This window comes from Thamnophis elegans, chromosome 8 (genome assembly GCF_009769535.1).
Source record: "Thamnophis elegans isolate rThaEle1 chromosome 8, rThaEle1.pri, whole genome shotgun sequence".
NCBI lineage: Eukaryota > Metazoa > Chordata > Lepidosauria > Squamata > Colubridae > Thamnophis > Thamnophis elegans.
In genome coordinates, this window is record NC_045548.1 from 79,416,151 (window position 1) to 79,441,988 (window position 25,838).

The following is a 25,838-nucleotide window of genomic DNA, read 5'->3' on the forward strand; positions in this document are numbered from 1 at the left end:
AACGTTAAGACCTGTGGACTTCGGATCCCAGAATTCCCCAGCAAGGAAGAAAAGGGAGGATGGGAAAGAGAGGGAAGAAAGAAGAAAATGAGGGAGGGGTGGGTGGGTGGATGGAAGGGAAGGGTGGGAGGGAGGAAATAAGGGATGGATTGGATGGAGCAGTTTAGGCGAAATCCTTCCACTTTACTATCTTGAGCTACAATTTTCCTGGCTGTTCAGCCCCCTGGAATAGTTTATAGCAGGGGGTCTGATTTTGGCAACTTTAAGACTTGTGGACTTCAAATCCCAGAATTCCCCAGCAAGGAAGGAAGAGAGGGAAGGAAGGAAGAGAGGAAGGAAGGAAATAAGGGATAGATGGATGGATAGAGAGGGAGAGGAAAGAAAGAAGGAAGGAAGGAAATGATAGATTGATGGCTAGGGGAGGAAGGAAGGAAATAAGGGAGGGAGGTATTGGGTGGATAGGAGAGAGAGAGAGGATAGGAGAAGGAGAGGAAGGAAGGAAAGAAGGGATGGATGGATGAATAGGAGAGGAAGGAAGGAAATAATGGACGGATGGCTAGGAGAGCGGGGAGGAAGGAAGGAAATAAGAGAGGGAGGGATTGGGTGGATAGGAGAGAGGAAGGAAGGGATGGATAGGTGAGGGAGGAAGGAAAGAAATGATAAATGGATAGGAGAAGGAGAGAGGAAGGAAGGGATGGATGGATAGGTGAGGGAGGGAGGAAATAAATGATAGATAGAGAGGAGAAGAAGGGAGAAAGGAAAGAAATGAGGGAGGGATTGGATGGATAGAAGGAGAGGAAGGAAGGAAAGAAGGGATGGATGGCTAGAAGAGGGAGGGGGAGGAAGGAGGGAAATAAGGGAGGGAGGGATTGGGTGGATAGGAGAGAGAGGAAGGAAGGAAGGAAAGGATGGATGGATGGATAAAAGAGGAGAGGAAGGAAGGGGTTCCTGGTTGCACACAAGGGAAGAATTGATGGGTTTGGCAATCCTGCATACTCCTTGTCTGGATCCAGATTCCCTAATAGGCGAATTAGGCCTATTAATTCTTCCATTTAGAAGACGCTTAAGTCGTCACCTTTCAGACTTGAGGTGTGGAGGGCAACTTTCAGAATTCCCCAGCCAGCATGGGGCACATACTTGCTTGGGGTAACATGGTTGGTGAACCATTTCATTAACGAGGTGGTGAATCTGGATTGAGGGAGGATGACACAGGTAGCCAACGCAGGATTGGAGAGGCATTCAGTGAATCTGCCTGGTATTCTGAGTCTGGCAACATCCCTCCACCCCCACCCCCGCCCCCTGCATGCATGTCTGAATAAGGAACATCTATTTCTAACCGTCACTCCAGGAAAGAGGAAACGGTGCCAGGCAACCTTGCCCTCCCTGAGCTTTTCTCCTTGGCGCGCTTCCAAAACAAACCACGGGGAGATGTTTGGCTCAGAGCAAAAAAGGCATAAATAATGTATGCAAGGAGAAGCGCGTTGGTGCCCAAGGCTTAGAATTCCTTGGACAGCCAGCTGTCCACCCACCTAAAACGGGGGAAGCGATGTGAGCGAGACTTTCTGAAGAGGGCAGGTGGGAAGGAAGTAACTTTGCTTGGGGAGAGAACCCAGGGGTCTTTGGCTGACTGTCAGGCCTGCAGCCATCTTTTCCTTGGGGTCTTCGGCCAGCCACACTTTCTATTCTTCTGCTAGGTGGGAAAATGGGAGGGGGGATTGTACGGAGTTAGATGCGATGTAGCCATAACAACATTCTTTCTAGAAAACCAAGGTCATCCTTTGTCTCTGCACCTCTGCACCTGACCGGAACTGGATGGATGGAACTGCCAGCATGGCAGTGGGAGATTGGACCATGGGATGGACTTGTGGGTGTGGTGGGGCGCGAGATCTTGGACTTTCAACTGGGTGGGGAAAACCGGGAAGCTTTCAGATTCGGGTTTCCCCAGATGTGCCAACATGGCTCTCTTCATAAATTGGAACTCTGAGGAATGCTTTGCCTTGGACTCTGATTTAATTTTGGATGCTATTTGCAACCCTGACACTGACTTTGAGAAGAACCCTGATGCAGGGGAAGGTAGTGGCCAGAACCTCCACATCTTTTTGTATGTATGTACTTTTTAAGTTTATTATTATTAGTTAAACAATGACCATCCAGTTTTGGTCGCCTCAGTGTAGAAAAGATGTGGAGACTCTAGAAAGAGTGCAGAGAAGAGCAACAAGGAGGATTAGGGGGCTGAAGGCTAAAACATACAAAGAACGGTTGCAGGAACTGGGTGTGTCTAGTTTAATGAAAAGAAGGACCAGGGGAGACATGATTGCAGCCTTCCAATATCTCAGGGGCTGCCCCAAAGAAGAGGGAGTCAAGCTATTCTCCAAGGCACCTGAGGGCAGAACAAGAAGCAATGGGTGGAAACTAATCAAGGAGAGAAGCAACTTTGAAAGAAGGAGACATTTCCTGACAGAAGAATTAACCAGTGGAACTGCTTGCCTCCAGAAGTTGTGAATGCTTCATCACTGGAAGTTTTTAAGAAGAGATTGGACAACCATTTGTCTGAAGTACAATAATACAATAGGAGAGTTGGAAGGGACCTTGGAGGTCTTCTAGTCCAACCCCCTGCCTAGGCAGGAAATCCTATACCGTTTCAAACGAATGGCTATCCAACAAGTGGTGTAGGGTTTCCTGCCCCCTAAGCAGGGGGTTGGACTAGAAGACCTCCAAGGTCCCTTCCAAATCTGTTACTCTATTCTGTAATAATTTTGCAGGTCAAAATGGGGAAATAATTCTAAATATAATCCTAGTCATAGAACAGTCTCTGTGAAGGAATACTACTGAGGTTTAATACGGAAAATGAGTATTGGATTAATCTTAATTTTTTCTATGGATTCATTCACTTAAACCTCTTATATTTCTGCCCTGGTGTGTCCTGCTCCTATGGCTTGGCTCTCAGATCTAACATGAGCCAAAAAAACAGGGTTTCCCCCCCCCCCCCCAAGAGGAGGAATTGTGCCAGAGATACTCCACAGAGAGAGAAATCTCAGTGATGGGACAATACAGCCAGAGAGAGGCAGAATTGAGCAAATCCTTCCTTGATCTTTGCAGGATCTAGAGAGCAAGGGATCGTCAGAAGTCTGAGCCTCTGAACCAGCGGCCTTCAAACATTGTCTCCGTGTCTCGTCTTTTGTGCTGGGGGGCAAAAACCCCTGTTGAGATTGTCATATGTAATAAAGAGCCATTCAAAATCAGATTCCAGTAAGGGGGGGGGGGGGAAGCTATGTGTTTGAAAATGATCTTCTTGTGAGCCAAATGAATTGATCCAGAGGCTTTCTTTTTTCCCCCCCGGAGACAAATAGATCGACTTCTAACGCCACAATTTTTATTTGGTTTTATTTTCACGTGGACCTGTCTGTCCATGTGTGTGTGTGTGGAGAGAGACAGACAGACAGACAAATCTTTAACAATGGCCTGGAGGTAAAGGGGGCAATCTGTCCGTTCTTCCCCAGAGAAACGGTTCCTATAAAAATAGCATCCCTCCTAAGCGAAGCTTTATTAACAAATCGATCCAGGTGCTGATGACGCCTTCGGCTTTGATTGCAACGTGTCTGGATGGCTTTTTCGGTTGTGCGCGGTTAATCAGTTTACAGTGCAGAAAACACTTCTGGACGGGTGTTCCACTGTACATGTGAGTACAAAATAGGTCTTCTAGTCCAGCCCCCTGCTCAAGCAGGAGACCCTACACCATTTCTGGCCGATGGCGGTCCCGTCTCTTCTTGAAAGCCTCCAGTGAAAGCCTCCCACAACCTCTGAAGGCAACTTCTGTTCCATGGGTTGATTGTTCTCACTGTCAGAAAATCCCTCCTTATTTCCAGGTTGAATCTCTCCTTGGTCAGTTTCCATCCATTATTCCTTGTCTGGTGCTTTGGAGAACAGCTTGACCCCCTTTCTCCTCTCTGGGGCAGCCCCTCAAATATTGGAAGCCTACTATCTTGTCTCCCCTGGTCCTTCTCTTCACTAGACTAGCCATGCCCAGTTCCTGCAACCGTTCATTGTATGTTTTAGCCTCCAGTCCCCTAACCATCTTGGTTGCTCTTCTCTGCACTCTTTCCAGAGTCTCCATATCCTTTACAGATTAACAGATTTGGAAAGGACCTTGTAGGTCATCTAGTCCAACCCCCAAGCCAAGCAGGAGACCCTACACCATTTCTGACAGATGGCAGCCCAGTCTCTTCTTGAAAGCTTCCACTGATGAAGCTCCCACAACCTCCGAAGGCAACTTCTGTTCCATGGGTTGATTGCTCTCACTGTCAGGAAATTCCTCCTTATTTCCAAGTTGAATCTCTCCTTGGTTGGTTTCCATCCATTATTCCTTGCCCAGCCTTCAGATGCTTTGGAGAATAGCTTGACCCCTTCCTCTCTGTGGCAGCCCCTCAAATATTGGAAGATGCTCTCCTGTCTCCCCTGGTCCTTCTCTTCACTAGACTAGCCAGGCCCAGTTCCTGCAACCATTCTTCATATGTTTTAGTCTCCAGTCCCCTGATCATCTTGGTTGCTCTTCTCTGCCCTCTTTCCAGAGTCTCAACACGTTTTATTATATTGTGGTGACCAAAGATGGATGCAGTAGAAACACACACACACACACCACAGTGGAGCATCTGGACTCAAGTTGTGCAGTTCAAGGTTTGGTTTGGTCTTTTTTGCGATGTGCAGATGTGCACTAGGCAAGAGGAGAGAAAATATATCACCGTGGTAACAGAGATGTAGCTGTTTTGACCATACGGGGGATCCTCAACTTACAACAGTTCATTTAGTAAACCGTTCAGTTACAAAAGCCCTGAAAAAAGTGGGCTTGTGAGTGTTTTTTTCACACTTAACCACTGTGTTAGCATCCCCATCCTGAAAGGGCAAGCCACCCGTATGTAAACAAAGAGGAAACCCAAACTATTCCAGCACTGATGATGTTCCCTAGTTGGTTAATTAAATGAATAGAATAGAATAGAATAGAATAGAATTCTTTATTGGCCAAGTGTGATTGGACACACAAGGATTTTTGTGGGGGTGCATATGCTACAAGAAACAAGAAAACAACCAGATTTGGCACCTCAGAGAGCATGAAGGTTTCCTGCCTCCGTCGCCTCCTGCTGTGCTAAAACCCCAATCCTTCTAACACTGATGATGTTACCTAGATGGGTAATGAAATGCCTGCAAGAAAACAACCAAGCTCAGAGAGCACCAAGGAATCAGTCCTCCTCCTCCTCCTTCTTCTCTGCCTCCTCCCACTCTTCCTTCTTTCTTCTCCTTTTGCTTCTCCTCCTCTTCCTTCTCTTCCTCTCCCTTCTCCTTCTCTTCTTCCTTCTCCTCCTCCCACTCTTCCTCCTCCTTCTCCTCTTCCTTCTCCTCCTCCTCCCACTCTTCCTTCTCCTTCTTCTCCTTTTGCTTCTCCTCCTCTTCCTTCTCTTCCTCTCCCTTCTCCTTCTACTCTTCCTTCTCCTCCTCCTCCCACTCTTCCCTTCTCCTCTTCCTTCTCCTCCTCCCACTCTTCCTCCTCCTTTTCCTTCTCCTCCTCTTCCTTTTCCTCCTCTTCCTTCTCCTTCTCTTCTTCCTTCTCCTCCTCCCACTCTTCCTCCTCCTTCTCCTCTTCCTTCTCCTCTCCCTTCTCCTTCTCTTCCTTCTCCTCCTCCTCCCACTCTTCCTTCTCCTCTTCTTCCTTCTCCTCCTCTTCCTTCTCCTCCTCTTCCTCCTCTTCCTCCCACTCTTTCTTCTCTTTCTTCTTCTCTTCCTTCTACTCTTCCCCTGTTCCTCAGCTGTCTCCTTCTCCTCCTTTTTCTTCTTCTCCTCCTCCTATTTTAGGAGTTGGTCCACCCATCGTAAAGTTATTTAGTATGCTATGGCAACTAAAAAAAAAAAAAGCATTTCCTCACCAAAGGTTTGCCTTTAAAATAAAAGTGATTACTTGAAAATGGATCTTCCGGACTCCTCTTGATTTTTCCCCCCTTCCATCAAGTTTCGGATTGTGGAGTTAGAAGGGATTTCTAAGCAGCCACTTATTTTCCATAAGACGCAATTCTCAAATACCAGTTTCCGGGTGAAATAGGAAATATATTACAGTATTATGTAGCCAGGTCGATTTTGTTTTCATTTTCCCCGGGTGAAAAATGATTTTTGTGTTTAGAGCGACTGAACGTCCCTTGCCTCCGGATATGTCCCCACATTATAAAAATATAACGAGAATAAAACAAAGTTGAAATCTATGCACGCATAGCATTAGCAAGATTCTGCTGGGTCTGTGTGTGTGTGTGTGTGTGCGTGCGCGCGCACACACTATTCTGCATTTCGCTCTGTGGCATCTTTGCCTTCCAGGCCCGTGGGACTACAAAACCCAGTGACACTCAGCCAGCTAATGTGCAATCACTATCTTTAAATGCTTTCTAAACATAACCCTGTTTTATTTTTGCAATTCAACTGCTGAGTCCCTTATTTTGGGGGAAGAGGGGGGGCACTGCATGTGCACAAATTCTGGAGTGTGTGCTAAGCACTCTCTTATAACGGCCGCTACAGCAAGTTCCTTCCTTACCCAAAGTTTTTTTTTATTTATTTCTCATACATGCATTCACAAATATACAATATCTTAGCTATTATTAATAATATGCGTTATAAGATTTATAACAATTTCTTTCTCCTCCTCAAGTTAAACATATAATCTACCAAGGTGGCGCAGTGGTTAAATGCAACACTGCAGGCTGACTGCTAGATCAGCAGTTCAGCGGTTCAAATCTCACCGGCTCAGGGTTGACTCAGCCTTCCATCCTTCCGAGGTGGGTGAAATGAGGACCCGGATTGTTGTTGGGGGCGATATGCTGACACTGTAAACCGCTTAGAGAGGGCTGAAAGCCCTATGAAGCAGTATATAAGTCTACTGCTATTGCTGCTATTGCTACCATCCCGCACACCCATCTTGCTTTGCAATAGCCCTGCTTCTTCCTCCTTCCGCTTTTCTCCTTCCCTCCCCTCTTCTCTCCTTTCCTTTCTCTACTTCCTCTTCCTCTCCCCCGCTCCTCCCCTCTTCTTCTCTCTCCTACCCTCTCTCCTACTCTTACTCCCCCTCCATTTCTTCCTCTCCTTTTCCATTTCTTCTTTCCCTCTCTCCTCGCCTCTTCTACTCCTCTCTCTCCGTTCCCTCTTTCCGTTGTTGTGCTACAGCGACTTCCTTGATGGTTTAAGAAGGGAGGCTGTATTGGTTTTGCCCGCACATTGCAGAGGGTTGAGCTAGATGACCCTCGGGGGTGCCTGACAGACGAAACTCCACAGTTTTCAATGGTATGAAAATAAGGAAGAAGGTGGAATCGGGCTACCTGGACCTGTTTTCAGAAGGCCAAAAGTGAAAGTGGGAAAAAAACCCACATAATTACACCACGGCTTCTGGTTTGGTAGGGCCCAACTCTGCCTAAAACAGGGGAATTGGGATCTGGTGGTTGGGCTGTTGTTAAGGAACAAAAGAGGGATGGACTAGATGTCCTTCAGGCCGATTCCCACCCCAGGGTGCTGTGAACTTGGGAACTGCCCTCCCTCAGGGGTCTGTGGGGCTGGAGGGATGGGGGTTCAGCTAAATCAGGGGGGAGTCTGGAACCTATCGCTTCTCCCCAGGTTTGCAGACGCACTGAACTAAGCCCACCCACCCCCCTCCCAGCTTGGCAGCAGGCCGGGGGATTGAGGGGGGTCTCAGAAAGGCATTAGCGGTCCCTAAGCAAGTCTTGCTTTTTTCAAGGCAGTTCCATCAACCCATCCATCCCCTACTCATCCCTCTCCATCTGCCCGCCCACTCATCCATTCAGTTATCCATCCATTCATCCATCTCTCCATCAGTTTCTCCATTCACTCGTCCATCCATCCATCCATCCATCCATCCATCCATCTATTCATCATCTAGGCATCTATCCATCCATCCATTTATTTATTTATCCATCCATCTACCAATCCAAACATCCATCCATTCATCAGTTTATCCAATCACTCATCCATCCATCCATACTTCCATTTATCCATCCACCCACCCACCCACTCACCCACCTACCCACATACATACATACATACATACATACATACATCTATCTATCTATCTATCTATCTATCTATCTATCTATCCATCCACCTACCTACCTACCTACCTACCTACCTACCTACCTACCTACATCCATCTCTCTCTCTCCATCCATATCTATCTATCTATCTCTATCTATCTATCTATCTATCTATCTATCTATCTATCTATCTATCTATCTATCTATCATCTATCTATCTGTTATATCATCTCTATCTGTATCTTTTTCTCTCTCCCATCTCTTTATCTCATCTCTCTTTAGCTGTATTGTTTTTTATCTGTCTCCCTCATCTCTCTCTCTTTTCTGTCTATCCGCTATCATCTTTCTCTCTCTTCTATCTATCTATCTCTATCCCTATCTATCTATCATCTATCTATCTATCTATCTACCTACCTACCTACCTACCTACCTACCTACCTACTTACTTATCCATCCAAACATCCGTCCATTCATCAATTTATCCAATCACTCATCCATTCACCCTTTCATCTATCCATCCATCCATCCGTCCGTCCATCCAAATATCTATACATCAATTTCTCCAAATATCCATTCATGCATCCATCCATTCACCCATCCATCAACAATCCACCCACCCATCCCTCCACCTGTCCCTCTTCCTTCCTTCAAGCCATGCATTCATTTATCTATCCTTCCTTCCTTCCATCCATCACCCAACGGCTCATCCGCCCACCCATCCTCCCGTGCACCTGTCCCTCCTTCCTCTGTGTACCCCCTGGCCAGCTCTCCGCGGGACCGGCGCGGCGCGGCTGTCCAGTCGGGGGCGGCGAGGAGCGCCCGCGGGGGGGGGGGGGAGATGCTCGGCGGGGAGGGGGGCGGCGCTGACGTCATCGGGCGGGCGGGGGGCGGCGGCGGCTGGCACGGGAGGCAGAGCCGGGCATTCGGCGGCTTCCCAGCCCAGCCAGCCGGAGCCGGAGCGAGGCCGCCGATGCCATGGAGAGCCGTGCGGGGCAGGTGAGCGGAGGCGGTGGCGCTGCCTTTGCCGGAGCCTCGGGCGGGGCGATGCCCGCAGGGGCTGGCAGCGGGGGTGGGGGGAGCGGGCAGGGCCGGGGGCGTCTCGGGGAAGGGCCCGGGGGGGGTGGCAGGTAGGGGATGCCGGCCACCCGAAGGCAGCGGGCGCGGGGTGGGTCAAGTGCCCAAGGAGCCCCCTAGACGCCTAGGGGGGGGTCGCCTCTGCCCCCAGCTCCCCACCCAGCGCTGGAGCCAAAGACCGGCCTCCCTGGCCCCTGGAAGCCCAGCCCTGGCCCATCATCCCCAGCCGAGAACATAACAACAGGAGTAACAGAATAGCAGAGTTAAAAGGGACCTTAGAGATCATCTAGTCTAGGGCTTCCCAACAAGGGGGGGGGGTGCGAGGCCATATTCCCCGGGGCTGCGAGAACTTGGGTCTGGGAGTTTCAAAATCACAGCCTAATTATGCTATCCTTGATGCTGTAATTATAACGATAGCATTATGTGCCTAATGCAGTGTTTCGCGACTTGAAGTCCTATGGACTTCAACTCCCAGAATCCCCCAGCCAGCTCTGCTGGCTGGGGGGTTCTAGGAGTTGAAGTCCACAGGACTTCAAGTGGCCAAGGTTGAGAAACACTGGCCTAATGAGAGGCATAGAATGATTTACTTTGGTGGAGGGGTGGGAGAAGATATCAGAAGCCTTCCGGGGTATAGAAAAGGTTGGGAACCCCTGATCTAGTGCCTAACCCCTTGCTCAGCCAGGAACCATTGGGGGGGATCCACGCACCAAGCACTCCTGTCTTCATCTTGTGGCAGGGAGTTCCACTGCTTCACGGTGCCCTAAGCGATCCTAAGAGAGCTGCTGGGGCCTCTTTTGGGGCCAGCTCCCCTCCTAAGAATGAGGGAGCTGGGTTCAAGGCACCCAGAAAGGGAAGGTCCCGGCCAGATGCCCATCCCGAAGACACCGCCAAGGCTGCCCCCCCCCCCAATAGTCGATGCGCTCAAAGGTGGCATTTCTGCCATCCAAGCTCTGGGCATGGATGAGATTCAGGACAGGTAAGCCCTATTCATTGAGTGACTGTTAGTCCTTGCAATGGCACTGAAAGAAATGACTTATGATCGTGTTTCACACTTACGACCGTGGCAGCCTCCCCAAATTCAGACGCTTGGCAACTGACTCGCATTTATGACGCTCGTAGTGTCCCTGGATCATGGGATCCCCTTTTCCAACCTCCTCAGCCACTTTCCAATACGCGAAGACTATAAGGGAAGCTTCACGACTGCACGATTCACTTAATAATTCTAGTGACTCGCTTAATGACTGCCTAGCAGCAAGGTCTTAAAATGAGGCACGACTCTCTTAAGATTGCTTTGCTTAGCCATGGAAACCTTTGGCTCAACGGCTGTCATAAATCAAGGACTACCTTATAGAGGCTTTTAGAATTAGAATTAGAATTGGAATAGAGCTCGAAAGGGACCTTGGAGGTCTTCTAGTCCAGCCCCCTGCTCAGGGAGGAGAACGTATGCCATCTCAGACAAGTGACTGCCCAGTCTCTTCTCAAAAATCTCCAGTGATGGAGGTTTCATTTAAATCAAGTTGCAAGTTTTTATAATTAATTAACTCAATGAAAAACCCGGAGAAATAAGTAGGGAAGTTTTAAGAGGAACCGGCTTCTGCAAAGCCAAAGTTTGGGTTGTATGAACTGGGCATTGCGGTTGATAAACCGAGGTTTGGGGTTTAGCCGATCTTACACACTCCAGCAACTGTGAATTGTGTAGAATAAACTGTGTTTGTTGTGTTCTGGTGCGGTTTTTTTTTCCTTCCACAATATGGGCCTCCAACTGTGAGATGCTCTGGGTGACCCAGCCGTGAATAATCGTGTGTGGCTTTTATTGATGTTCATGGAAATCAAAACGGTGGAGAATTAATTGTAGAGATTTCTGCCGATTGTTTTCAAAAGGTTTGCTTAGGGTGGTTCGGCCATAGGACTCCGGTGGAGGGTCTGCTACAGCTTTAAAATAAATACAGAAATTTAGGCAAAAAAAAGGAAAATTAATTGAAGGGGGAGGGGCGTTCATACATCGGAATAAAATTAAATTCCATCAGATTAAATGGAATTAAATCAAATTAAATTCAGCCACGTGATTTAGCAAACTGTGGTGAGTCGGGTCCTAAATCTGTATGGAGAAGTTCCAGAAGAATTTAGTTTTGCAGGTAGTCCTCGACCTACGACCACAATTGAGCCCCAAAATTTCCGTCGCTAAGTGAGAGAGTGGTGAGTTTTGCCCATTTTACAATCCTCCTTGCTACGATTGTTAAGTGATTCACTGCAGTTAAGTTGGTTGTTAAGTGAATCCGGCTTCCCCTTGTCGGAAGGTCTCAAAAGGCGATCACGTGACCCCGGGATGCTGTGACCGTCATAAATATGAGTCAGTTGTCAAAGCGTCTGAATTTTGACCACGTGGCCACAGTCGTAAGTGCGAAAACTGGTCATGTCACTTTTTTCAGTGCTGTTGTAACTTTGAGTGGTCACTAAGCGAATCGTTGTAGGTCGAGGACTACCTGCAATGGTTCCCAAGGGGGTGTGTGCATTTGCATGCACAACTCGAGGTGCTGCAGGTGCCTAGATGGTTGCGTTTAGTGGAGGTAGAGCCTCCATCTGCGCTGACAAAGTTTGTCTGTTCCAGGTGAATTTCACAGACCCCTCCCCACCTCTTCCTCCCCTCCCTCACCCCAATGGACCACAGCTCTGCTGGCTGGGGAATTCTGGGAGTAGAAGTCCAGACATCTTAAAGTGGCTTAGTTGTAGAGCGGAGGTGTCAAACTGGCACCCACCCCCCACTCTCCTAGAGAATGGGATATTTTGGGAACTATTTAAAAAAAGGCAGGATAGAATATTTTCCCTAAAGGAGAAATGGAGGGGGGGGGGAATCTTAAGGGAGGTGGGAACCAGCTCCAGTCTCCCTGCCCCAAGCACAAACTGAGGAGACCAGCTTTTAGAAAGGCAGATTGGGTAATCCGTTCAGAAAGACTGGGTCAGGCCGAAACTCCCGATAAGCAACACAGTTAGACAAGCCAAAGGCTGACAAGATTAGCTGAGACAAACACCTGGGATTTGCATTTTTCCCCTTTTGCCTGTGGAGCCAGCCATGACCCCTACATGACCCCCAAGGAATCCAGAAGGTATTAAAAAGAAAACCCACCAACTCTTAACTCCATTTTGTCAGCGGTCCCAGAACTGCACACTCTGTGTGTGTGTGCGTGTATGCGTGCGTGTGTGTGTTCTGTTTGCCAATAAGAATCTTTCTTTCCCATCGGCCTCCATTATATTCCATTCTTGGGCCTGGATTTTTCTTCCAACAAAGGTTGAAGAACCCTGCCGTAAAACAGAAGTCTCCAAAACTTGGACACTTGAAGACTTGTGAACTTCAACTCCCAGAATTCCTCATCCCCCCCCCCATGAGGCCCCCCTCCTGTATGCTGTCTGAGGGATTCTGGGAGTTGACGTCCACAAATCTTAAAGTGGCCAAGTGCGGAGACCCCCCTGCCCGTAAATATTCAGCGTCTTGCCTTGAGATGTCAATAGACGCACACAAGATTATCCTTCTAGCTCTCCCTTTCAAGGTTCCGCAGCCCATCATTTTTGGGCTTTAAAATCCTCTCCCGCCATTCACCTGGGCTGTATCTTGGTGTTGGAAGAAACGTTCCATCTGGTTCAGTTCCAAGCTGGGAAATTTATTTATTGATGAAGCAAAAGCACCAAGCACATGCGATTCTGGGCAGCTGACCCCATGGAGTTGAGAATGAGGGTTATTTATACCTTCTCTTGGGCCTTGTCCTTCAGCTTCCTGTTCCTGCGCAAGAACATGTATTCTTTCTGTTGTCGTCAGACTCCCATGGGGCCACGTAGGAGTCATGTTTGTCTGAGCTAAGTTTGGTTGAAGTTTGGACTGATGCAAGGGTCTTGTTGGACAATTCCTATTGTGGCTGAGGGCTAACCCTACTTTTCTTCATACCTTGCTCCTGCGAGTAATGGATGGCCAAATCTGCATTTCTAAAAGCTGGCCTCAGCTTAGTATCTGTTGGAGAACTGGGGCTCCCCGATTCTGCCTTTAGAAACATGTTTCTCCTTTAGGGAAATATAATCTTCCGCCTTTTTAATATTTTCTAAAATATTGCATTGTAAGAGAGAGGTGGGGGGCTAACTTTCTACAACTTGAACAATGGCTAAATATATGGTTGTAAGTTGGGGACCCCCTGGCTAATATTCCTGGGGGAGTGGACTCCATAATGATATATAAGAAGGAAGAGAAATTTGCTCTTTCTGGACTCAGAGAGGGGAAGAAAGAAGAACGGAGGAGGAGGAGGAGAAGGAGGAGGAGGAGGTGGTGGTGGTGGTGATATAGTGGCAGAAGAAGAGATGAAACTCTGATCCTAACCCTAACCCACCAATGAGATTGGCCAAAATGTATCCAAACATGAATCTGACCTGCAAAACTGCAAAAAAAAACCACGATGGACTTTCTATCATATGTGGTGAACCTGTCCGGAAATTTAAAAGTATTGGATTAAAATTTGGAAATGGATACAACAAATTACAGGGGAACAAATAGAATACAAACCAGAACTCTTTCTGCTGGGAATAACCAAGGGGAAAGATAGAAAGAAAATTAAATACATACTAACACACTGTTGACTACAGCCAGAATAATGATGGCCCAATGTTGGAAACAGAGTAATATTCTCCCAGATGAATTAGTGATTCAGGAAAGTCTAGATTGCGCAGAAGTGGACAAGCTAACATTAAGATTAAAGGACAAAGAAGAATCTGGATACTATGAAATTTGGGATAATTGGTATAAAGGGTTGCATAACAGGAATAAAGTTAATTCAGCCAAGAAACAATAGAGAAATGTATAGAACTGTAGATGAATATAGATAGATAGATAGATAGATAGATAGATAGATAGATAGATAGATAGATAGATAGATAGATAGATAGATAGATAGATAGATAGATAGATATAAATAGATGATAGATAGATAGATAGATAGATAGATAGATAGATAGATAGATAGAGATAGAGATATAGAGATATAGAGATATAGAGATATAAGATTGATATATACAGGTATGATGACACAAAAATGTTTAATGTGATGATTGTAAGATGTTATAGAGGGGAAAAATAATAAAAATGTGATCAACCAGAGATGAAGCTCAGGAAGAAAGAGGAGGAGGGGGGGGAATTGTAGAAGCAGAAGAAGAAAAAGGGGGAAGAGGAGGGATGGTTTACTTGGTGATAGAAGAAGAACAGATGAAGCTCAAGAAGGAGGAGGAGGAAAGGGGGGAGGAGAAGGAGAAGAAAAAGGGGAGAAAGAGAAAAAAGGATGAAGAGGAGGGAGATGCAGAAGGAAAAAGGGGAAAGGGGAAGGAAAGGAGGAAAGGAAAAGGAAGTACTGAAAGGAGAAGAGGAAGAACGTGCATGTTCAAGAAAGAGACAGAGGAGGAGGAGGAGAGAGAAACAGAAGGAGAACAGGAGGAGGAGAGGAAGATGGAGAAGGAAAGAAGAAAGCGTGAATCGTACAATGGCAGAGTGGGAAGGGATCTTGGAGGTCTTCTAGTCCAACCTATACCATTTCAGGGAGGCTCCAGGTAGATCAGGCCACGGGGGGGGGGGGGGTCACAAAAATGCCCGTCACAGTTTCCTTCACAAAACACACCTTGATTTTCTTGCTCCAGCTTTGGTGAAAAGGTTTTTGTGTGTGTTTTAAATGCATTTGCATGCAGAGAAGGGCATCGCGTGTCAGAGGCTGCTGCCTTCAGAGGCAACTTATGTTGCCTGTTCTGGGTTCACAAACCACAGCCAGTCCTCAGGTTATGACTGCAATTTAGCCCCAAATGGATGGCTCGTTTGTACAGTGAGTTTGCCTGGTTCTATGACCATTGTTAAGTGTATCATGGCAGTCGTTGAGTTGGTCACACAGCTGCGACGTGAATCTGGATTCCCCGTTGAGTCTGCTTGCCAGAAGGCCGTAAAATGGGGTGAAGCTCATTTAACAACGGCTTCGCTTAGCAACGGAAATTCCGGCCTCAATTGTAGATGCAACACGAGGACTACCCGTGTAGGGTTTTTTCCCCCGCCTAAGGTGAGGGTTGGACTGGAGGACCTCCAAGGTCCCTTCCAACTCTCTTATCCCGCACAGACAGTCCTCGACCTACAACAGTTCAGTTAGTGGCCGTTCAAAGTCACAGGAAGGGACGAAGGAAGGGAAAGAAGTGGAGGGTGGGAGAGAGAGAGAGAGAAGGAGAGACAGTAGGAGAGGAAGAAGAAATGTGGAGGAGAGGTAGGGGAAGAAGAAAGAAGTAAGGAGAGGTGGGTGGAAGGGAGAGAAAGAGAAGGAGAGGAGGGAGGAAGAGAGAGAAAGAGAAGGAGAGAGGGTAGGAAGGAGAAGAAAGAGGGGAGAAGTAGGGGAGAAGTAAGGGAAGGAAGAAGGGGAAGAAGCTGCGCTGGCTGGGGGATTCTGGGAGTTGAAGTCCACAGGACTTAAAGTCGCCAAGGTTGAGAAACTCTCCTTTAGAGCCTCTGAACCCCATGGGAAGAGGGTCCTTCAAAAAGCTGGATATTGTTCCGGCTTTCAAGTGGGGGAACTGAGGCAGAGGGAGGTTCATTTACGGCAGTAAATCAACATATTGTTTTCTTATGGAGTGCTCCCTGAGCTTGGTTTTTTGCTCGCAGGCGTTTCATGACCCAAATAGGTAATATCATCAGTGTTGGAAGGGAGTGGGGTGTGCAGAAAGGAGGAGGAAGACTAGGTGCTTCTTCAGCTCTGACCGGATGGTGGGGAATGGAAGGATTTGTACTTCTTGCAGACAGCTGGTCATTTGCATCCTTTGAGACGGTCCTTGAGGCTGCTTGGAGATTTGTCTGTGTCCTCAGGGTCACCTGAGGGAATCTGGAAATCCGTTCCTATTCCCACACCATTCCAACGGCTCCTTTGCATTTCCATAGCACGGAGAGAGCTTCCGGTCCAGACCATCCAAGTGGCCTCAATGACTGCCTAAATTCTAAGAGGATGCAAATGACCAGCCGTCTGCAAGGAGTATGGGATGGACACTCTTGTGTTGCGGTGGCAATATGAACGGATCTCCAGAGAAAAAATGCAGACTACAGGAATCATTTGCACCACTCAGGTGACCCTGAGGACACAGATAAACCTCCAAGTGGCCTCAACGACCCTCTCAAAGGATTCAAATGACCAGCTGTCTGCAAGGAGTACAAATCCTTCCCTTCCCCCTCCATCCAGTCAGAGCTGAAGAAGCTCCTTGGATGAGAAGCGAAACGTCTTTTTAAAAAAAACCAGAAAGTCCAGCGGCCTCTTGAAAAAAAAGCCCTTTTGGGACAACCGTGACCTGGATGACAGAGAATCTCCATCGATGATTGGACAGCCAATTGTCGGGAATGGGGTCTCCTGCTTGAGCAGGGGGTTGGACTAGAAGACCTCCAAAGTCCCTTCCAGCTCTATTGTTCTGAAAGCGACGTCCTTTTGTCCTTCTGCTTTATCTTGCTCCGGTGCTATATTTGGCTCTCTAGTGCGCCCAGCGTGCCAACCCAGCGCGTGACGGAGCTTGGACCGGGCGCCATGCCAACCCCAACCGTTTCAGCCTCTTGGCTCAGCTTGAGATGCAACCGCAGGCCGATGAGGTAGCATTTCAGAGGACTTTGGGTTGGGGGGGCTTAAAGCAAAGAGTTCCCTTTAACAAAGAGCAAGATTCAGGGGGCGGGACAGAAGACCCATTGCCCCTTCCCAAGCTTGCGGACCCCTTGGTGAGGCTCAGGGGCTTAAACCCAGGAAATTTAGAAGCTCTGTGTGAGCCTGCGGTCTCCATGATAGAGGTTCTTCTTCCTTTTTTTTTTAACTTTGGTCAGATTAAAAGAGTTGGAAGGACCTTGTCTTACGTCTGGACGGGTGTTCCATTGTACATGTGAGTACAAAATAGGTCTTCTAGTCCAAGCAGGAGACCCTGAACCATTTCTGACCGATGGCGTGGCCCAGTTTCTCCTTGAAAGCCTCCAGGGATGAAGCTCCCACAACTTCCGAAGGCAATTTCTGTTCCTTTGGTTGATGGTTCTCACGGTCAGGAAATTCCTCCTTATTTCCGAGGTGGCGCAGTGGTTAAATGCAGCACTGCAGGCTACTTCAGCTGACTGCAGTTCTGCAGTTCGGCGGTTCAAATCTCACCAGCTCAGGGTTGACTCAGCCTTCCATCCTTCCGAGGTGGGTGAAATGAGGACCCGGATTGTTGTTGGGGGAGATATGCTGACTCTGTAAACCGCTTAGAGAGGGCTGAAAGCCCTATGAAGCGGTATATAAGTCTAACTGCTATTGCTACTATTGCTATAGTAGAAGAATAGAAAGCGTGGGCGGCCAAAGACCCAAAAGAAAAGAGGGCTGCAGTCCTCACAATTCCGAGGCAAGACGTTTCCTCAAAGAACATGTTTATTGCAGTGGTGAAATTCATTTTTTTTTACTACCAGTTCTGTGGGCCCTTTTGCGACCTTCGGGCAAGCAAAGTCAATGGGGGAAACCAGATTCACTTAACAACCGTGCCCTATGGGAGTGGGCGGCATACAAATTCTAATAAACTTGAAACTTAACAACCGCAGTGATTCGCTTAACAAATATGGCAAGGGAAGTCGTAAAACAGGGCAAAGCTCAGCTAACAAATGTCTCAATTAGCAATGTAAATTTTGGGCTCAATTGTGGTCGTACATCGAGGACTACCTGTACACGACAGGGTGGAGTTGTAGAAAGGGCACAATTGGGCACTCTTGAGATCATCTGAACGATCCTCATCATCGCCCGATTGGCCAAGGGTGCCATCCGGCCCTCTTGGGGTGACCTGCCTCGGTTTCCCCTGTGTTGGGAGCCCTGCTGCAATGTTCTCTCTCTCTCTCTCTCTCTCTCTCCCTTCCCTGCAGCTGGTCTAGGATGGCCCCAGTGAAGGCCCCGCTTCTCTGCCTGCTGCTGCTCGGGCTCCTGGTCTTCCAGGCGCACGTCTGTCCCACGCCTTGCCGCTGCTACAGCCTGACGGTGGAGTGTGGCTCTTTGGGGCTGAAGGACATTCCAGGGAGCATCTCCCCCACCACCCAGGTGAGGCCACCAGAGCCCCACGTCCTCTTCCTCCGGGGCATCCGCACAGGCCAGGCCAGGCTCCTTCCTTAGTAGAAGATAGGATTATGGAATATTATGAAATATGGAATATCAGACTATAGCATACAGAATATAGAACACAGAACACTGAATACAGAATATAGAACACAGAATATAGAATGCAGAATGCAGAATAATATAGAACGCAGAATATAGAACGCAGAATATAGAACACAGAATATAGAACACAGAACACTGAATACAGAATATAGAACACAGAATATAGAATGCAGAATGCAGAATAATATAGAACGCAGAATATAGAACACAGAATATAGAATATAGAACATGGAACACAGAATATAGAACACAGAATTCAGGATAATATAGAATACAGAATATGTTGTTGTTAGTGCTCTGAAGGTCAGTTGTTAGCTTTCATTGTCGTAGAGGCCACTTGGGGGTTTATCTTTGGATGGTTCCACACACCCAAGAGTGCAAATGGGTGTAGAACCTTCTCGGGACTTCAGTGACTCTCAAGAGAGCTCACCAGCGACCCGAGGTGAGAAGAACCTTAATACGGGGAGAAGGAGCCCACAGTTCTCCTCCTCTTCCTCCTCTCTGCAAACCTAACTCCCTTCTAGCACAGATGATGTTCCCTAGATGGGTAATGAAATGCCTGCAAGAAAACCACCAAGCTCAAAGAGCACCAAGGGTCCCACAGTCGTCGTCGTCCTCCTCCTCCTCCTCCTCCTCCTCCTCCTCCTCCTCCTCCTCCTCCTCCTCCTCCTCCTCCTCCTCCTCCTCCTCCTCCAATTCTCCCAAAAACCCAATCCTTCTAACATTATATTCCCTACTTGGGTAATGAAATGTGTGCAAGAAAACAAGCAATGTCAGAGAGCACCAGGGACCCCTACAGTCTTCCTCCTCCTCCAAAACCCCCAATCTTTCCAGCACTGATGATGTTCCCTAGTTGGGTCATGAAACGTCTGCGAGGAGAAACCGCCAAGCTCAGAGAGCACAAGAGACCTCGGGGTGTGTGGTTTATGTAAACAAAGGGCCTGCGTCCCACCTTTGGCTGACTCTGGCCTTTGTCCCTCCCTCCCTCCCTCCCCGGCTGGGCAGACCGTTTTCCTGCAGGACAACAGCATCACCCAGATCCGCCAGCAAGACTTGGCCTCCCTTCTGGACCTCCGGTACCTCTACATGCAGAACAACACCATCTCCGCCCTGGAGCCCGGCGCCTTCCACCACCAGAACCGGCTGCTGGAGCTGGCCCTGAATGGAAACCGGATCCACCTGATCAACAGCAGCATCTTCAAAGGCCTGGAACACCTGCGGGTCCTTTATCTCTCCGGCAACCAGATCACCCGGCTCCCGGATTTCACCTTTTGTGAACTGGAGGTGAGGCTCTTTGGCGGTCCGGGGGGGCTGGGGGGAAGAGGCCGGAGATCCTTCAGCTTCCACGGACAACAATACCTGGCCATTTGTAAGCCTTGTGTCAGGTTTCCAAGTCACCCATAGCAAACAGAACTCCTGTCAGCATCCAAAAATTAAATCAGAGTCCAAGGCAAAGGATTGCTCAGAGTTCCAATTTATCAAGAGAGCCATGTTGGCACATCTGGGGAAACCCCGAATCTGAAAGCTTCCTGGTTTTCCCCACCCAGCTGAAAGTCCAAGATCTTGTCCCCAACACCCACCAGTCCATCCCATGGTACAATCTCCCACTGCCACACTAGCAGCTTCCACCCGTCCAGATGCAGAGGTGCAGAGACAAAGGATGACCTTGTCTTTCTAGAAAGAATGTTGTTATGGCTACATTGCATCTAACTCCACACAATCCCCCCTTCCCATTTTCCCACCATAGAAAATGCATAGTACTGCAGGCCACTTCAGCTGACTGTTATCTGCAGTTCAGCGGTTCAAATCTCACCGGCTCAAGGTTGACTCAGCCTTCCATCCTTCCGAGGTGGGTGAAATGAGGACCCGGATTGTTGTTGGGGACAATATGCTGACTCTGTAAACCGCTTAGAGAGGGCTGAAAGCCCTATGAAGCGGTATATAACTCCAACTGCTATTGCTACTATTGCTATAGTAGAAGAATAGAAAGCGTGGCAGGCCAAAGATCCAAAAGAAAAGAGGGCTACAGTCCTCACAATTCCCAGGCAAGACGTTTCCTCAAAGAACATGTTTATTGCAGTGGTGAAATTCAATTTTTTTTACTACCAGTTCTGTGGGCGTAGCTTGATGGGCATGGCAGGGAAAGGATACTGCGAGATCCCATTCCCTCCCAACTCCTAGGGGAAGGATATTGCAAAACCTCCATTCCCTCCCCACTCTGGGGCCAGCCAGGGATGGTATTTGCAAGTTCTCCGAACTACTCAAAATTTCCGCTACTGGTTCTCCAGAACCTGCTGAGTTTCAGCCATGGTTTATTGAATCTATCATATTGGCACAGGCTGGTGAAAAACGACTCTGGAGGTTTCTACGGTTTTCACCTAATTAAAAGTAAAAGTTTCCCCCCTTTCCCAAACAATCAGTCAAGGTGCTGTCCAGTTGCTTGGAAACTTCGCTCCTCTTTCTCTGGCCAGGTGTTAGAATGTCCATGGCGCCCAGGAGAAAGTACTTAGTTTTGGCTACAAAACCCCAGCTATCTCTAAAGGTTTATTGCATTTATATGCCGCCCTATTCCCGGAGGGACTAACAAACCCAGGGGTGGGGTAGTACAGACAAGGTAACACAACAAACAAAATACAGAGAAAAGTTTAAAAACCATCAACAGTCACAAATTCGAGCAGGGAAGGGAACTCGTCAACCCCAGGCCTGCCGGAACAGCCAGGTTTTAACGGCTTTACCGAAAGCCTGAAGGGAGGTGATATTCTATTTAGAACATAACATTGTAGGGATGGGGAAGACCTTTGAGGTCTTCTAGTCCAACCCCCTGCTCAAGCTGATTAATTGTTCTAACTGTTGGGAAATTTCTAAGTTGCTTCTCTCCTTGATTAGTTTCCACCCATTGTTTCTTGTCCTGCCTTGAGGTGCTTTGGAGCATAGCTTGACTCCCTCTTCTTTGTGGCAATGCCTGAGATATTGGAAGACTGCTATCATGTCTCCCCTAGTCCTTCTTTCTATTCAACTAGACATCCCCAGTTCCTGCAACCGTTCTTCATGTGTTTTAGTCTCCAGTCCCCTAATCCTCTTTCTTGCTCTTCTCTGCACTCTTTCCAGAGTCTCCACATCTTTTCTACATCGTGGCCACCAAAGCTGGATGCTGTTGTGATTGTCACAATATAAAAAAGATTGAAGTCCACAAGTCCTTTCAGTGGCCAGCTTTGGAGAGCCCTGTTTTAAGATCCAAGGAGTAAGGACCGGGAGAGCTGAAGGCCCTTCCGCTGATCCTTCTTTTCCCTTTGCAGAGGCTCCAGGAACTTCACCTGCAGGAGAACAGCATTGAGTGTCTGGAGGACCAAGCGCTCACCGGACTGACCTCGCTAGCTCTGCTGGACCTCAGCAAGAACAACCTGCGCACCATCAGCCGGGTGGCCCTGAGACCCCTCATCAGCCTGCAAGTGCTGAGGCTGACAGGTACGTCCAAAGTGACCCTTGCGAGGCCTCCGTTTCTTCTGGGGGAAAAGAGAGGTCCTTTAGTCGGGTGGGGAAATATCTCAGCAGGAAGGACCGAGAGAAATCTGGAACATCTGACACCTCCAATCAATCAATCAGAATGGAGCTGAAGGGGACCCTGGAGGTCTTCTAGTCCAACCCTGTGCTCAATCAGGAGACCCTATGCCATTTCAATCAGAATAGAGCTGGAAGGGACCTCGGAGGTCTTCTAGTCCAACCCACTGCTCAATCAGGAGACCCTATGCCATTTCAATCAGAATAGAGCTGGAAGGGACCTCGGAGGTCTTCTAGTCCAACCCCTGCTCAATCAGAAGACCCTATGCCATTTCAATCAGAATGGAGCTGGAAGGGACCTCGGAGGTCTTCTAGTCCAACCCCCTGCTCAGGCAGGAGACCCTATGCCATTTCAATCAGAATAGAGCTGGAAGGGACCTCGGAGGTCTTCTAGTCCAACCCCTGCTCAATCAGAAGACCCTATGCCATTTCAATCAGAATAGAGCTGGAAGGGACCCTGGAGGTCTTCTAGTCCAGCCCCCTCCTCAATCAGAAGACCCTATGCCATTTCAATCAGAATAGAGCTGGAAGGGACCTCGGAGGTCTTCTAGTCCAACCCCTGCTCAATCAGAAGACCCTATGCCATTTCAATCAGAATAGAGCTGGAAGGGACCTCGGAGGTCTTCTAGTCCAACCCCCTGCTCAGGCAGGAGACCCTATGCCATTTCAATCAGAATAGAGCTGGAAGGGACCTCAGAGGTCTTCTAGTCCAACCCTGTGCTCAAGCAGGAGACCCTATGCCATTTCAATCAGAATAGAGCTGGAAGGGACCTTTGAGGTCTTCTAGTCCATCCCCCTGCTCAATCAGGAGACCCTGTGCCATTTCAATCAGAATGGAGCTGGAAGGGACCTTGGAGGTCTTCTAGTCCAACCCCCTGCTCAATCAGGAGACCCTGTGCCATTTCAATCAGAATGGAGCTGGAAGGGACCTTGGAGGTCTTCTAGTCCATCCCCCTGCTCAATCAGGAGACCCTGTGCCATTTCAATCAGAATAGAGCTGGAAGGGACCTTGGAGGTCTTCTAGTCCAACCCCCTGCTCAATCAGGAGACCCTGTGCCATTTCAATCAGAATAGAGCTGGAAGGGACCTTGGAGGTCTTCTAGTCCAACCCCCTGCTCAATCAGGAGACCCTGTGCCATTTCAATCAGAATGGAGCTGGAAGGGACCTTGGAGGTCTTCTAGTCCATCCCCCTGCTCAATCAGGAGACCCTATGCCATTTCAATCAGAATAGAGCTGGAAGGGACCTTGGAGGTCTTCTAGTCCAGCCCCCTGCTCAATCAGGAGACCCTATGCCATTTCAATCAGAATAGAGCTGGAAGGGACCTTTGAGGTCTTCTAGTCCAGCCCCCTCCTCAGTCAGGAGACCCAATGCCATTTCAATCAGAATAGAGCTGGAAGGGACCTTGGAGGTCTTCTAGTCCAGCCCCCTGCTCAATCAGGAGACCCTATGCCATTTCAATCGGAATAGAGATGGAAGGGACCCTGGAGGTCTTCTAGTCCAACCCCCTGCTCAATTAGGAGACCCTGTGCCATTTCAATCAGAATGGAGCTGGAAGGGACCTTGGAGGTCTTCTAGTCCAACCCCTGCTCAATCAGGAGACCCTATGCCATTTCAATCGGAATAGAGATGGAAGGGACCCTGGAGGTCTTCTAGTCCAACCCCCTGCTCAATTAGGAGACCCTATGCCATTTCAATCAGAATGGAGCTGGAAGGGACCTTGGAGGTCTTCTAGTCCAACCCCTGCTCAATCAGGAGACCCTATGCCATTTCAATCGGAATAGAGATGGAAGGGACCCTGGAGGTCTTCTAGTCCAACCCCCTGCTCAATTAGGAGACCCTGTGCCATTTCAATCAGAATAGAGCTGGAAGGGACCTTGGAGGTCTTCTAGTCCAACCCTGTGCTCAAGCAGGAGACCCTGTGCCATTTCAATCAGAATAGAGCTGGGAGGGACCTTGGAGGTCTTCTAGTCCACCCCCCTGCTCAGTCAGGAGACCCTATGCCATTTCAATCAGAATAGAGCTGGAAGGGACCTTGGGGATCGACCCTATACCATTCCAGACAAGGGCCTGTCCAATCTTTCCTTAAAAACCTCCAGTGACCTATTGTTGATGGATATACTCGGTTCCCCCCCCCCCCCCAGACAATCCATGGCGATGCGACTGCGCTCTGCACTGGCTCAGCAGCTGGATCCGAGAGGAAGGCCAGAGGCTCCTGAGCCCCCAGGACAAGAAGATCGAGTGTTCGGAGCCGCCCCGCCTGGCCTACCAAAGCCTCGCCGACGTCTCTGGCAACAGCTTGATCTGCATCCCGCCGGTCGTGCAAGTGCAGCCCCTCGAAGTCACGGCACGGCTGGGCGACGACCTGCGCGTCTCCTGCCAGGCCTCGGGCTACCCACAGCCGCTGGTGACCTGGCGCAAACTGGCCCACTGGCGGGCCGGGGGCTCCAGGGGAAGCCGGACCCACCTGCCCAGCGGAAGCTTTGAGCTGAGGGAGCGCAGCATCGGGGAACGCTTTGAGCAGTCGGACACCGGCAGCGGAATGCTGTTCCTCAACAACGTGACGGTGTCCCATGGCGGGAAATACGAGTGCGAGGCCTCCAATCCCGGCGGGATGGCCCGGGTGGTCTTCCACCTCATGGTGAACCTCTCGCACCAGCAACAACAGTCACAGGGCTACCCGGCTTCGGTGGACATCAGCCAGGAACCTCTTTACGACATGGAGAGCATGGACTTCCACGCCCTGGGCATGGCCACGCAGACGGCCATCGCCGTGGCCATCTCCCTGCTGGCCCTGGTGGCCCTCCTGTTGGTCATCATGATCTACCGCAAGCACCGGAAGCGGAAAAAGGCCAAGAAGGAGGAGAACATCCTGTACGTCAACGACTACTCGGACGGGCCCACCACCTTCGCCCAGCTGGAGGAGTACCGAGACGAGAGGGGCCACGAAATGTTCGTCATCGACCGCAACAAGCCCCTCTTCGCCACCTACAAGGACCCCGAAGGCCTGGCAGGCGGGGTCTTCCCGGAGCAGCTGCAAGACCAGGCGACTCAGACTCTGGAAGGAGAAGAGGAGGCCCCCCAAGAAGGCAGCGAGCTCTTTGCAAACCAGGGGCTGATGCTCCAGCCTCAGGTAGCGTACGAAATTCACTGCTGAGTGGAGCTACGGAAGTTGGGGTGAGCGGACTGCCTTCCCCCACAATGGAGCGGTTTTGTTGACTTCCTCCTACCGCTGTCTGCTTAAGTTCAGGGCCTTGAGTGGAGGAACCTGTGACCTGTGGTGCACCATCCCACAGGTTGCAGACAGGACTCGTGTGTCAACTCCTAACGTCACCCTTAGGAGAGAAGGGCGGGGAGCACATTCTACGCATACTTTCGGCTAAAGTCGGACCTCAGATTACTCCAGCAGGCTTGGGAGGGGTGCACCTCATTGGGGAATGTGATTTATGACACATACTGAGGGGAGGGAAGGAACAGGGGTGAAGTTCAGCCATAACTCAAACAAAGCTCATATCTGACTGCGGAAAGGCCTTGCCTATTGGTGCTCCTAATAAATGACTGGTTTTGTATTTGAAACTTGGCTCGATACTCATGAATCAATTCGGGCATTTTTAGGAATAGCAATAGCAATAGCAGTTAGACTTATATACCGCTTCATAGGGCTTTCAGCCCTCTCTAAGCGGTTTACAGAGTCAGCATATCGCCCCCAACAACAATCCGGGTCCTCATTTTACCCACCTCGGAAGGATGGAAGGCTGAGTCAACCTTGAGCCTGGTGGGATTTGAACAGCCGAACTGCAGTCAGCTGAAGTAGCCTGCAGTGCTGCATTTAACCATTGCACCACCTCGGCTCTGACAGACAGTCAGATCTAAGCTTCGTTCGAGTTATAGCTGAACTTAATGTTCAGCGAGAGTTATGACCTCATGGTTACCCCGGG

At 49.1% G+C, this 25,838-nt stretch overlaps 1 protein-coding gene across 1 annotated transcript in view; it reads left to right on the plus strand.

Moving 5' to 3' along the window:
* The window catches only part of LRRC24 (leucine rich repeat containing 24), a 42,617-nt gene extending 17,118 nt beyond the window's left edge, over positions 1–25,499 (plus strand). Inside the window, exons 3-6 of the mRNA XM_032223287.1 lie at positions 18,052–18,223; positions 19,349–19,627; positions 21,640–21,808; positions 24,045–25,499. Of these exons, the coding sequence (XP_032079178.1) occupies positions 18,062–18,223; positions 19,349–19,627; positions 21,640–21,808; positions 24,045–25,057 (1,623 nt within the window). The 5' untranslated portion in view covers positions 18,052–18,061 and the 3' untranslated portion in view covers positions 25,058–25,499. The remainder of the gene's footprint in view (positions 1–18,051; positions 18,224–19,348; positions 19,628–21,639; positions 21,809–24,044) is intronic.
* Positions 25,500–25,838: the final 339 nt, after the last annotated feature.